Source organism: Accipiter gentilis, chromosome 22 (assembly GCF_929443795.1).
Source record: "Accipiter gentilis chromosome 22, bAccGen1.1, whole genome shotgun sequence".
NCBI classification, from domain to species: Eukaryota; Metazoa; Chordata; class Aves; order Accipitriformes; family Accipitridae; genus Astur; species Astur gentilis.
Genome location: NC_064901.1, coordinates 15,297,138 through 15,311,621, shown reverse-complemented (window position 1 = coordinate 15,311,621; position 14,484 = coordinate 15,297,138). Strand labels below are relative to the sequence as shown.

General features: G+C 44.6%; 1 protein-coding gene across 4 annotated transcripts in view; it reads right to left on the bottom strand.

The window, feature by feature from the left end:
• Positions 1–427: 427 nt before the first annotated feature.
• The window catches only part of RAD51B (RAD51 paralog B), a 416,518-nt gene continuing 402,461 nt past the window's right edge, over positions 428–14,484 (bottom strand). For all 4 annotated transcript variants that reach the window (XM_049825319.1, XM_049825322.1, XM_049825318.1 and 1 more), the window contains exon 11: positions 428–7,384. In XM_049825319.1, coding sequence (XP_049681276.1) covers positions 7,233–7,384 — 152 coding nt within the window. In that variant the 3' untranslated portion in view covers positions 428–7,232. The remainder of the gene's footprint in view (positions 7,385–14,484) is intronic.

The window sequence follows — 14,484 nt, the reverse complement described above, 5'->3', positions numbered from 1 at the left end:
ATAAACAGGCAGCACTGGCTGATTAAACCCCAGTATTTACGCATATATTTTGTTAATGCTTTTCAGTGAGAAAAGTCTTTCCTTTATTATTCAGGTATCCTACCATCTGGGGGAAGCAGGATTTCTCAAGTGTCCTGTTTGGAGTGAGTTGGAAATACCCAATGTAAGCAAAGTATATGTTAAATGGCATATATACTAAAGAGTTAGACAAGCCACTTTTCAGTAGTTACATTTGAGTGTAGAGACTGAGACTAGAACTCAGATTTTATGATTTTGGAGGCTTACAATTAAGAATTAAACAATATGTAATAAAATCTAAAGCAACAATCAAATAGCCAGCCAGTCAAGGAGAACAGGCTTACACTTTTGAATGCATGATAAAAGCAGAGAATTTGAAAAATACTGTCAATTTTATTTGGTTGGTTTGTTTGTTTGTTTTTGAAAGTTATGTTGGTAACTTAAACTTATGTGGAGCTTAAAACAGAACAACATAAATAGTCTGTAACTTAAAACTTTGCCATGGTCTTTTCACTTAAACCCACAAAAATGCATGTATAGGTTGGAGTTCATAACCAGTTTGCCCCCTCCCCTCCAAAAAAAAGAACCAAAACTGAAGCCAAATGCTCAGTTTGATTATCCGTTTGGCTCGAAGCTGCAACTGGCACGTCTTTCTGTGGGCCATGCGAAACCCAGATGAATACTGGGCCCTGACAGCCACACACTATTCCCATGCTTTCCAAAGCTGAGCTGGAATTCATGAATCATACACAGTCATATGCGTGAAATCCTACATGGAAGCATCAGGTGGAGAACAAGAACCCTTTCTGAGGGAGATACCTGCACTCCCCCACGTTACAGCGATAGCAAGGAAACGACTCTCACTGCCTATATATCAGAAACAGCTTTTGAACATTTCTGCTTTTGCATCTATATTTAATAAAAAATCACTTCCATTTGAGATTCTCCAAAAGGATGTGTTCTCTGATGTCTCACAGGTGGGAGGGATGCGAAGAAAATACTTTGTCACTTTCATAGGTCGTGTGATGTATTAAATACCTGCACTATCATCTACAATTGGGTAATGGAAGGCTTTAGTGAAAGGGCTGTATGTTCTTTTTGATTCCCTGGTAACAAACATACTGGCAATGCCCAGTGAAGGTTAAAATCATACTGGATCATAGCTGTGTACCCTGTATACAGGCTTTAAGAAGTGATTTCCATACCCGGCTGAAACAAATAACCATTAGTACGGCTGTTGGGCTAAAGAAAGTGGGGCTACAGCGATATGCATTTGGTTGCAAAGCAGCAGCTCTCTCTTTTCTTCAGGTCTAAATGAACAGCAGCCTTGTCAGACATTCACCTGGCTCCACTGGTTGTATTTACTGCTTAGCAGAGGGCTCAAAGACTCTGGAAATGCTGCAGCTAAATAGCCACCTTCTTAGCACCCTGCCCAGTGCAAAGCTTCCAAGGCACCTGATTAGGAGAACACTGCAGGGGAATCACGGGAACAGGGGCTGAGGTCAGGAGAAAGTGTTAAACCTTTGCATGTAACTTTTCATGTGACCGGGCTGGCGGTCCAGTGACTGCGGGCTCCATTGGCAGGCAGTGGCTTGCGGAGACCTGGGAATTATTATATGGGATTGGGAGAGAATGCCAGCAATGTGCACAGGGCTCGGGGGGAGGATGAAAGGCAAACGCCAGTCAATGAATGAATTCAGAAATACGCATGCAATCTGTGAATGACTTCTTTCCCTTTGCTGAACCTGCACACGAGTTTCTACAGCTACCAGTGAAAGCCCCATGATACTGTCCCATGGCTGGGAAGGTCCGTGCCGACCACCTCGGCCCAGCCAGCCCACCTGCTGCTCCCCAACACCCACTGCCGCAGGGGCACAGGCCACATGGCCGTTCCAAGTGAAAGATGCTACCAGCAGCAAGAAGAGTACTGTTTTGGCATGCCGTGCATGAAGCTCCTTGCCAAGGCACCAGCGAGCCTTCTAAACACAGCCGCCCTTGGGAGGAGAGCGGGGTGCAGCTCTTCTGAATGCGGCAGCTCCCACTGGTGGTGGCAATGCCGTGGGGCTGTGGCACACCCACGGCTGAGTGTGAGGGGGAAAAATTCAGGCTTGCTGATTCAGCAATCTGGACCAAGCAGCCGTCGGCTGGGGGGCAGAGCTCAGGCGGTGCCACCTCCATCGTTACCGTGGTGGCTGGGGGCTCACCTGCCTGGTGACTGGCCTCCCAAAGCGGCTGCTGCAGTCAGACGGGGTGTGTGGGCACGTGCTTCGAAAGTGCACATAGGAGGAGTAACTTACTGACTCCCCATGGCGTGTAATTTTGGAAAGATGGGAGCAGGGCATTCGCCGTCTAGAAACGGTGTCCCTGCAGCTCCTCACTTGGCATGGTAGAACCATCTTTTATTATCCTTCGGGGCTACGGCTGCAAACAAAAAATGCTTTCATTTCACTTTGGCGGCGGCTCAGGTTGTGTGTGCTCTGGCTGCTTCCTTAATTACAGTGGTTGTTGACAACTTCTTCTGATAGAGACCCTCTCTTTGAGCAGTCCTCCCACTCCCCCACTTTTTTTTGCAGTCTGAATACATAACAAACCGGGACAACGTTCTGTAAAAATAAGCTCACTGTAATGCAGTGATTCCCGCGCCACAGTTATGCTGTGTTCCTCTCTTCTGTCCTCTCAGTTTGTGCTGCTGCTGCTGTTTATTTCCTCTTTCTGGCTATAAGATGTTTTATTTATTAGTGCTGGATTTCCTGTTGCCTGCAGCTGCCTGTACTTTACTCTCTCCAGCTCACTTTGCCATTCACGTCAGTCTGTAGGTTTGGTATCCCACTGACTGAGGTGCTCTCAGCAAATTTGGTTGGTGGTTGCATTAAGCAACACTTGACAAAGAGGGGGACTTGCATGGCAATCTGGGCACACAAAAACCCCAAACAAACCAAAAGCTGATACGGGGAGCCCTCACAGGCATAGGAGGAGTCCCTTTTTTATGACTTACTGATGCAGAGATTATGCTTTCTCGGATGGCAGGAACACTTCTTGTTTTGCTTGCACACACTGTACCATGGGAGGAAGTCAGCTCTTCGAACTGTACACGATCTGCAGGTCTGACGGATGAGGGATTAAAGGTTTGTAATTAATTGTATTTCAGACAGTGGGCCACATAGTGGTAGAAACATCGTGTGGACTTTCCACATGTGAGGTTCATGAATGACTTCCCTGACCTTTTGTGAACATTCAGCATCCTCATAGTAAACACAAAGATTGCTTATACGGAAAGTGAGATCATGAAGGGGAAAAAAATGTTTTGCTGCTTTGAACGTGATTTCTCTGCTGGAAGGAAGGCGGAGGCATGAGCTCTTCGTGCTCTGTGTATTACCAGCAAGGCCAGTCGGAAAAGCTCACTCATCTGCACTGAGGAGAAGTGTTTCATCTAATTCTCTGTTGTCCAATACCTATTTGGTACTATTTCAAGTGGCAGAGAATAAGGTTGAAGCAGCACTTAATGGTAATATTCTCTCTCATCTTTCATATGTGAGGGGCTGCCCTAATTTTGTCATCTCTTCTTTCTGTTTGGTGGGGATTTGGGGCCTGAAAAGAGAGTAATGAGAGTTAAGGATGAAGTGAACCCCAAGGCAGGGAGGCAGCTGTGGTGTGTTTTACTGCGATGCAGCCGTAGCCCTGTCAGGATGTGATCCTTTCAGCTGCTGTTCATGGTGGGCAGTCGCTGGCGGAGAAGGACTGCAGGTGCAGCACCATTAGACACTTTTTCCTTTGTGTCAGATGTTCGAGAGCTGCCCAGGAACATTAAATAGAGAACAGTCTTCTGACATCTTCCAGGTAAGATGGAAATGGGAGATCCTGAGCATTTGAATTATGAAAGATCCCAGTGTGTTACCTGCAAGCCAGTGTTTTAACCCCAGAGTCTTGGCCAAATTCCAGCTCTACTAATTACATCCTGCCTGTGTGAAAATTCCCCTGTGTTTGTACACCGCTTTCTTCCCCACTTGTTTTCAGCAGCTGCCTGGAGTTGCCAGGCGCGGCGAAGCGCTTGCCATGTTCCACCTCAGGCCTGGCTGCCTTTCAGCGGGGAATGAAATGAGCACTGTGCACAGCATTTGCAGTGACTCTGGATCCTCTGCAGGGAAGGGTGCTACAGAAGAAGCATACCCAAGGACCAGCGCTGGAGCCTTGTCATAGAAGGTAACAGCGTGAAGAGGTCAAAGGCACCAGTGCCAGGGTACACTGCAGGGGCACAGGAGAGACAAGAGGAGGCTGCTGCACCGTGGTCTGATTTTTCTCCCAGCAACTCTCACGTACAAGGGCTGGAATAACTGGTACACACTGATCTGGTTTTGGGGGCTGACTGACTTCAGGTTTGCTTGCACAGTGGGAGAAGCTCTCAGTCCTGCTTTTACCAGCCACCATCAACACATTTCCAGCTTTTGCACATCTAGTTATCGATCAGTGTGGGCAAGGGAAGCTAAGGGAAAAGAAATCATTCAAAACCTTTAAATCTATAGATTTGTTTCCTTCTCTTCCACTTTGTGACTCATGTGAGCATTGCTTTTTGCTGAGCCCTGTTAGGAACAACTCTCTTCAACTGACCATTAATCCCCCTGGTAAAAACCTGACTCAAAGCACTGGAGAGTAACTGGCTGATGGATTATCCCTCTCTTCTGAAGAGGCGAAAGAGATGGCTGCAGCAGTAGTTATAGGATTCTGATAATAAGAAGCAGTAAGAAATGCAGGTCACATACAGAAGGATAATGAAATCACATATATTCAAAACAGGAGTGACTTACTGGCTCATATGTCCCATTTTCTTGTCAGCCAAGTTCTTTCTTTGATTATGGCATTTTTACCACAGTCCTGCCTGAATATTATATGGAAGCACATACAGAAATGTTTGAGGTTGCTCCCAATAGTACACCAGCTCCACTGGCAGCAGTGGAAGCAGAACATGCCCAAGGCAGACAGAGCAGTGACTAGCTTCCCTGCCCCCCCGCCCCCATCCGTCTCTGATCTTTTCAACATCTTAACCCCGTGGGACAGCAGCTGTGAGTAGTCTCTCTGTTCCAAGGGGAAAAAACAAGGTTATCTCAAGGTGTGATGCCAGCATGTTTTCACTGTATCCCAGAAGGGGAAGTACAGCAAGCCTTGGAAAGGGAAGGAATGTGTGTTTTCTGTGGTGTAAGGTAGAAAGCTGGGACTCAAAGACCCGAGTCCTCTTGCCACGCTGCCCGTGTGACGTCAGGCAAGGCACAACTTCTTTAGTCTCATTAGCCCCGTCTTTTAAACTGTGTTTACTACTTGCTTCACGGGGCTGAGTGGGAGGGGATTAAGCTTTAATTCATTAATGTTTGTAAAACATTTTAGAACTTGGATGGATATTTCCAATGCGTGGTAGCGCAGAGAACATTAAAAAGCTTATCTCCCTCTCCAACCACAAATGGTCCTGCAATATGAGAGAAATGAGTGCTTGCATTTCGGTGTTTATAATAATAAAGACCCCTACCCTCCAGCTTCCCCTCTCTGTCCTTCCATGGTTTTTAAAAAAAGGAGAGGCAGCAATGAGAAATTTTAGTCTAAACAAAGTGCAGTTGCTCCCTGGAGACTTGAATGCATCTCAGTGGAATTTTCCCTGCCTTCAGCCTTTTGTGCTTCTGAAAGGTCCTGGAACCAGGCATGTGACTGTAAGAGCAAAAAACACTTCTGTGTCTGAGTGCTCTACCAAATATTTACAAGATACCCAGATAAAATGACTACAAGCAAGTTCAGCAGGGTTTGACTGAATGGCCAGTAGTGCAGCACTGTTGAGAAGAAAAGCTAAACTTTAGTTAAAGCAAAATTAAAATTAAATTTTACAAAGGTCTCTTCAAAGCACAGAACTGTAACACTGAAGCTGCAGAATTGCTCTTCCCCAGGGTGAAATGTATTAGCTTTTAAAAGTAGCTTACTGAAATGGAGTAGCTTCCTTGTGATGGAAACTTCCTTGTTAAAGGAGAGCTCGAAGCTGTGTGAGTGGGGACGTAAGTAGATAGCTGCAGAGTAGCCTTCTCCATGCCATCCTGTTTGGTGGCTGGGAGTGACGCGACATCAGTTACCACATCCCATCAGCTTCTCAGTCTCTTGCACTGCCACGGTAAGGGTGTGCAGTACTTTTTAATAGGGGCCATGTGCTCCCCAGGAACTCTCTCGTCACCCAAAAATTGCCTAGCAAACAGCAGATGGCAACCTGCTCGCCTCACCACCACAGACGGCCCAACTGAAGCTGATTTCCTTGCTGGGTTACCTTACAGCCACTTCAGCAGTACTCCAGACCTCCCGTATTTCTGTACAGGTTACTGTGCTTTTCCAGAGGTTGCTCAGGGAGGCTTTCCCTGTGACTGCAGAGGACAGAACCAGCCTCTCAGACCAATGGCGACTGTGCATCAGCAGTCGGCACCAACTCAACCCATGGCTTTCCCTTAGGGATGTAAGGCTCGAGAGCTGGGAGCAACCTGATCCTGATCACAGCACAGCCTAGTGATGCCCTCAGCAGCCTTGAGCAAGTCATACATTCTCTAAATCTGTAAGGTGAGTAAATAGTTCTGTGGTTTGCAGTCACGTTGTGAGTACTTTAGAAGTGCTTTGAAGGCAGAGGAAGCTAAGCAGCTGTAATACACACCGATCTTCCCACCTTTTGGATTGCTACCTGTTCTCCTTCCATTCTGAACTGTCAGAGCCTGGCTATTAGCAACTCTGTTACATCACCTCTGACGACTTTCAAGTGAATTACAGGAGTAAGAACTCACTGAACTATTGCTTCTTAATCAAGCCAATGAGCGGGTTTATAATTTCTATTAAAAAGCAGAAGTGAACATTTCGCTATGTTATGGGCTGTGGACACCAAGCACTCTTGTGTGTTTGACTGCCGGTTCCTCCAGATTGGTGAGGTGATGCGGTGAATTAGGAAGGCCTATGCTTCTTCAGTAGCATGTGTGGTGTTCAGAGGCTTTTATTACTCTGTCACTTAAATTAACCTGAACAAAATAGAGGATTTTCATAAGACCAGAGTTAAGTATGGCCCCACGCATACAAAGAACAGCACTTGGTTTTAAAGTTAGTCTTTAAAGAGACAAAAGAAAAAGAATGCTCACTATCTGCTTGACTGGATTTTTGAAAACCTAGGCTGTCATTCATTCATTTCTTGGTGGAGGTTTCATTTGTCCTTTCTACAGATTGGGTGTATTGCTCCAAGTCTCACCAGCAGTGTTGGGTAAAGCAGCATCAGGTGAAGTATCCTTCAAGGCAGTGTTCCTCACTCGTATGGTCTGCAGGGCAGGATTGGTTCCTTCCCAGGTTAAATTTGTTTGATCCTTTCCATCTGAAACATACAGTAAAGACAGACACCTCAATGCCAATGTGTCAGAATGAGATCACAAAGTTACCATTTCCTCCAGCAAACAACCACTTGGAAACCCGTTTAATCCACAAAACAAATCATAGTAATTAGTTCAGTATGAACTAACTTCACAGACTTGCTGGAAATGAATTCACTTACAGGTAACGATCCTCTTTCTGCTGCCTGCCTGGCTGTCCTTCTAGTTACCAGTGTCCAGACTCTCCTCATTCTGGCTGGCAAAGTTTCTGATGCTACTCTCATGCTCTGGAGCCAAACCTTAGACTAGTCCAGGCCCCTCTACCAACATTTGGCAAAGTTCTCCAAAGGCCAGTGTATACTTGCTGAGGACCTTTGCATCACCCTAACTTTCCAATAAAACTGTTTTTTGGTAGCCAGTGCCTATGAACAGAGAGTGGGATGTGCAAGAGGACTGACACAGCTTATTTTCTACAGTTTGAACAGATTTCCTAGAGTTAAACAGAGCACAGCTTATACCAATATATTTTCCAACTATTAGCAAATTGCCTTGGATTCAGAGAAAATATTACAGCTCCATCCTATATGCTTTTCTAATACCGAGGCTGAAAGCAGAGCCTGCTTCCTAACCAGTATGAGCTGCTCCTCTTCTAATATTAGTCCCATGTCAGTGCCAGGATGTAAAGTGCTTTGGGATGAAGTTTTCTATGTAAATATAGGGTATTATATTACTGTGATTAGACATCTTATGTAGAAAATGGACTGTTGTTTGTGAAAAGAGGTATTATAAAACAAAATGAAAGCCTTCCTGATCAACCTGCAAGCTGATGAAAAGAACACAAACTGAAGAAACACACACAGTTATCAGGACCAACATATCCAAGATACTAATGAATCATTGGTCAGATCATGCCACGTCCTCATGTTTGTTGCTATTAATTGCGTTGCAAGGTGTCCCAGGCCTATTCAAATATGTACTTCTCGTCTTCCGATCTCTACAGCTGACCCATTGAGACAAGCTCCATTGTAGCACAGGGAGACCTCGGCTGCCTGAAGGACTCTGCAGAACAGCCAGTTCATACCTGGGCCGACTCCTATTGTTCTGTATCAAAGCTTTGAAGAAAGTCAATAAAGCTGAAAGAAGGAGGGTGAAAGGCAAGATATTTCACTGCAACAGGCCATGACATTATTAATATTAACAGAGGTGATATTGTAGAAGAAACACAAGGCTTACACAGGTTGTCAAGGGAAGCTGTGTCTCAGTTTTCCTCCTCCCCTCTGGCCCTGTTTGTTAACTATATGAAATGCAACTACACTAGAAAAGAGTTGCTCATATAGCTGTCCTGGTGTTACTATACTGATAATGATGATAACCCTAACGCAGGTAGAACAAAGCCCACTTTTGCCAATACACCTTTGATGAATTCCTCAAGGGAAATATGCTATACCAACAAAAGCACCTCTAAGACTTTAAAACAGCTTTGGTATTTACTGCAAGGCATCTACAGCATTGCTTAAAACTATACCCCTACCCAACTATACTTAATTTTACTGTAGAGCTGGCTTGACAACCCAGAAAATGTACAGAAAATCCTTCTGTGAGTTTACTGGGAGAGCCTAAAGAATGTATCCGAGAACTTGTTTCAATAGAAAGCTAGGAAAGGGAGTAGGTGAGCAAATTCTTTCCAAAGGAACAGCTCTTAGCAAGTCTTTGGGAACTTTATATTCTTATCCTATTAAAACAAACAACCCCTGCAAGCCCCAAAAGCCTACTCTCTCAGCAAGGGAACAGAAAATACAGAAGAATTTAGGCATTCCATAGTCATGATGTACTAGGCTTATAAACATTGTCATTCTTAGTGCATCAAGGATAATGTAAAAGATTTTTGTAGGGTCATATTAGCCAACTACATTTTTGAGACTGCGATAACCCAGTAAATATGCGTTTTCAGTACGCTATCTCTTTTTTGCTCACTTGTATGTTTCTGTTAAACCATGATGTTTAAAAAAAATCACAGGGATTTTGGAAGTCTGTTTAACACCACTGCTTTTTGAACAGCATCACTCAGGAATTCCAGACCTAATGAGTCTCAGATTTTGTAAAGTGGCTGGCCATAGGTTTCAACTACGGGATAATATAGCTTTTTTCTGGTTTTCAGTAAGGTCCATTTTCCACTGAACAGGGTTTGTATAGGAAGCTTAGTTACAAGTTTAGCTGAAGAATGATACCACCCATCCATAATCACAAATTATAAAGCTTAACATAGCTTTTTAGCACTGTTTTGCTAGAATAACTCCCAGTTACTAATAGGTATTGAACATTTCCCATTGATTTTGTGTGGAATAGCACTATCCAGTTGTATCTTTACCTGAAGTAGGCTGATGCTACCTAAAACTGCTTAGATTTCAATACAGGCTCTGTTTCAGCCTTTTTTATTTTCTCTGAGTGATTCAACTGGTGGAACTGGCCTAAGTGATTATAGGCAAGCACATGTAACCCTTTCACGGGGCTAGAAGCCATTGCAAAGTTATTTGTAGTGTATGTATGCAAATCAACTTCAGTTCGAGATAGTCTGGGAGAAGTTTGAGGGGGATTTCCCTGCTTTATGTAATCTATTGTTGCTTCTTAGCTTCCTCTATTCACATGGCTAGGAGGCATAAGCATGACACCGCTGGTAATTTCTCAAACTCAATCTGAAAGCAAAGACAATGTGCTCAGTGACCTACAGCAGTCTTGCAACTTTCGGTAAATCCTCAGACGCTGGCTCAATGATATCTGGAATAAAGGAGGCCTAAAGGAGCGGTGGGGGGAATAACTTGGATGGTAAGGGCTTCACTTACTGGCATACTTTGAAAGCGGTCAGCAGCCAGGAAGATCATGTGCTATCCCTCAGATATAACTCTGGCCTACCCAGAGCTCTAATTTTACATTTCTCGATCCATACTGAGTGCTGCACCTCGCACATGTTGGGTGCAGGCAGTTCAGCGTCTGATCAGTGTGGGGCAGTTACGAGACCCGTGCAGATCGGACTGCAAGCACACGGCTGTGGCTGCCTTCCTCGGCCATTCCCACGGGGACGTGAGGAACAAAACTCGTCTTACCATGTGCTCAGGCAGATCTAGTCCCAGTAAAGATATTCACTGAAATGACAGGCTGGACAGGCAGAAGTTTTAAGGCAGGTAGGAGAAACACCCTGCCTGCTAGCAGCCCACGGAGAGCTCTGTGCTGCTGAGGCCAGACTGCTTCCAATACCCAGGTGAGCCCGTTCAGTGCTAGGCTGGGTATCACTCTCTACCCAGCGTATTGTGCTGTACAGATTGCGGTGTTATTGTTCCAAACTGGAAGATTTATAATTCAGCAACTATCCAGATTCTGAGAAACACGCTTACCAAAAACCACAGCGAAGGGAAATAAAACAGGTGAAGTAAGCGTGGTGGCACTGAGGAGGAAGGAAATCTCCCTGCAGTGCACTGATAAGAGTGTGCTTGATATATACTGTGTTCAATCTGGACAATCCGCAACCAGGAAAACACAGGCTAGCTGAAGGAAATTCAGCTCGGAGGCCCTAGGGACTCTAGGGACTGAATCAGTCTGTTAAAATGCTTTGTTGCTTTTATTTATCACTACTTAATTAGGATGCTTAACCAACACATTGGAAAGATAGTAACTGTTAAATATTCAACAAGCTGACCTTTCAGTTACAATATGACAATTCTGAATAAAGTTCATGGAAAGCTTGTCCTTCCTAGGTACTCCAACGAAGCCAAAGGGAACTGGATTCCCCCCCCGCCCCCCGCCAAAAAAGTTTAAAAAAAAAAAAAAGGGCAAAAAAAAAAAAAGTAGGGCATTATTGTGGAGACCTGGTTAAAAATCCAAGTCTTGCCACGGGCTCATTGAATGATCCTGGGCAAGTTGTTTCTTGCCCTGTGCTTCAGTTTTTCCCATCTGTAAAAAGACTACGACAATTTTGACCTTCCTTGTAAATTGCTGAGATGAATGGCTAGAGAAGCAGTAATACATTATTAATTACTTATTATTATTTCTGAGGAAAAAAAAGCAAAGAGAAGAAGCCATCAATCTTTCAGGGTTTTCTTGATCCTCATAAAAAAGCACCACGTAACGTGAATTTCACACAACAGAAACTTTTGGCGAGCCACCTTTAAGAAGAAATAGTGGGTGCACAATTAAAAGAAAGTTAAAAGCGGGCAGACACTCAGGAAAATGCTCCAGATGGTGAAACGAGTTAGGCTGCAGAGCAGGCTCCCACAGGAAGCGGTGAAACCCCCATTGTTTAAGACATTTGAAACAGAATTCTTCAAAGTGCTGGTATATATAATACAAGGAACTCTTCTGCACTGCCTCGAAAGGTAGTGGCACTGGGACAACCTGTGAGAGCTACACCTACCATTTCTACAGTTTTAAGAGGATTCTTGTCGCTCTGACTACGAAGAGCTGTGGATTCTCTTTTTATCAATATAGTATCTGAGGAACATCTACCGGGGAATAACTACACTGTGGTTTTGCAGAGGACGATAGATTCAGCAACCCTTAATGGGTCTTTCACATTCCTACTTCTGAGATCTGAACTTTGTATGTCCAAGAGGGGAAAAAAAGCCCCCTATTCTCTGAGAAATACAGTGTGCATCCTACAGACAGACTATTTATTTCCTGTATTATAATCCAATGAAAAACTGGGTGGCTTGACTTTTACAAGCAGTGCTTTGCAGAAGAAACACCATGATTTTAATGGGAACCAAATGAGCGATCATTACGTAAATGGCATTATGAGACACAGAACTAATGTTGAAACATTAAATGCTCTAGGTCAAACTCACCAAAATGGGAACTGGCAGCAGCGTACTGGAACATTGGGGTTTCTCCACACTCAGATACTACTGCAAACATTTCCCGCTGCTGCTAATGCTGGTTCAGCTCCTCTGGAGGTAGCTGTGGAGGGAGTCTGACTGCTTCTGTTGTTACTGGCACTTAAAATCTTAAGACCTTCTCTGAAATCCAAATTCAGAGCTTTGGGCCAATTTTATTGATACAACTTGGTTTACTGGTTGGAGCAGGTAGAGGAAGAAAAATTTTTAAAAGGACTTAGAGTTTTAATACCTTCATTTCCTCTTGGTCTCATACCTGCTGGTATAAAAAAAAGAGGCGAATTGATTCAGATGGCAGATATGCACTAGTGACCCTATCTTACTTTATTCACTTGGGCAGGATGGCCATGGAGTGCTCCCGATGGCCTCTCAGCCCCTCTGGCAGGAGCGCCGGGGCCTGGAGCAGCAGGGCTGTGGCCCCCAGCTCCCCAGCACCCCTCGCCTGCTGCCTCCGCACAGGAGGGCTGGCACCGCCTGCACGCTGCCCCCATCCCTGGCCAGAGACCCAGCAATTTCCTCAGGAATGAATCACGAACAAAAAAACCAAACAAGAGCTATTTAAGAAGATTTCTTCTCCCCCTGCAACTGTCCTGTCCAGTATCATATTCCTGACAGTTTATTCTTCAAGAATTTAGTCATCTAATGTTTCAGTGACTCATGTGATGAACCTTCTACCCATTTCCTGGAAAGAGTCCTGCGCGATCCTCTACACCTCCCTGCCATTTTCCTCGAGGGTCTCATTCTCGCTGCATTTTCATATAGCTCAGCTTTCCTCCATTTTTGGGGTGGAGGAGGGAGGCAAAAATATCTTGAGCGCACCCAAATTTGCGGTGTAACCGGAAAGCGGCGTGGTGAAAGAAACATCTGGAAAACAAAGACGGGCACCGAACCAGCGAGCCTCTTTTGGAAGTAGCTGCCTCTTGGGCTGAAAGCTGGTTAGAAGAAAAGGAGCTGCTGCAGGAAGAGCTGTGTGGTACCATACAGTCATGAATTTAGCCTGTAAAATGAAGATGAAAAAGATTTGAAGGCTCTCTCAGATCATTGCCTGGGTGGGTGTGACTCACCCTGGGCAAATGCCACTGATGACAAGTACCCTGACACAAACTATTGAATGAATTGGGCTGGATGGGGACCAAAGTAACCATTTCACATACTTGCGCCAATCTGAAAGACACTTCTGTCAAGAAAACAACTGCTTCCTTTTCCTGATTAAAAAGAAAGTTCAAAAGCTGCTCACAGACAGCTTGAAGGATACTTCAGCAATCTCTGATCTAAGCAGGGATGTGCTATGCCTACAGCAGACAGCTGCCTGGGCATCAGTGATGCCCAGACCATACCTCCTAGTGCATACAGAAGTGCTACCTGTGCATATTTATGTTAGAGTTAAAATTGGGGGGTCTAGCATTCTGCTTAAAATGTGTGTGAGCGTGAGCTCATCAACATAATTACGGAGGTGTGAAACAGCTCAGCGACAGTGCCGGTGCGTGCTTATGGACCTACGCCTTCTACGCCTAAGTTAGCAGACTAAGCATCCTGGCTTACACTAACTTGCAGTAGGACTAGTTAGGGAATTTGCAGATCTGTCTGATGGAGACAGGGCCAACATGTCCAGCATTCTTAGAGGATGATTTCAGTGCTCAGTTATACCAGTATAACTGCCATGTATACTGGTGCATGTGCATACACACACACACACACATACATACATACATATATACATGTCAGTATACATACACTGACATGCATCACAAGCCTGTTCCCTTTAAACGGATATGGTGTCAGGTCAAAGTTGGCCCGACATTCTTCTTCCTAAAAAAAAATAAACTTCTACAAGCCCCAATTCCAACAGAAATGTTTCCATGATTTATTTTAAGAAGGGAACATTCCCCTGCATTGCTCACCGCAACCCAAACATTGCAGTGCTGTGCAAGAGCATGAGAATCAGAGAGGAAACTGAAGAATCTATTTTCACTGCTCCAGAAGAGAAATACAAAAAGTAAACAGACAGCAAAAGCAGTGACAAATAAATTTGCTTTTAGTGGTGCCTGTAGTGTTATCTATAGTACGGCTAAGGAGAGTAGTCTTGAAGCATGCATGCTTTTCCAGTGTTTTCTACAAGACATGAATAAGTGTGAGACGGGGACTTGTGGGAGCCATCTACTCTGTAAGAAGGAGATTTATTTTTTTGGTTGATCCCTCCTGCTCCTCACACCTTGCCTTTC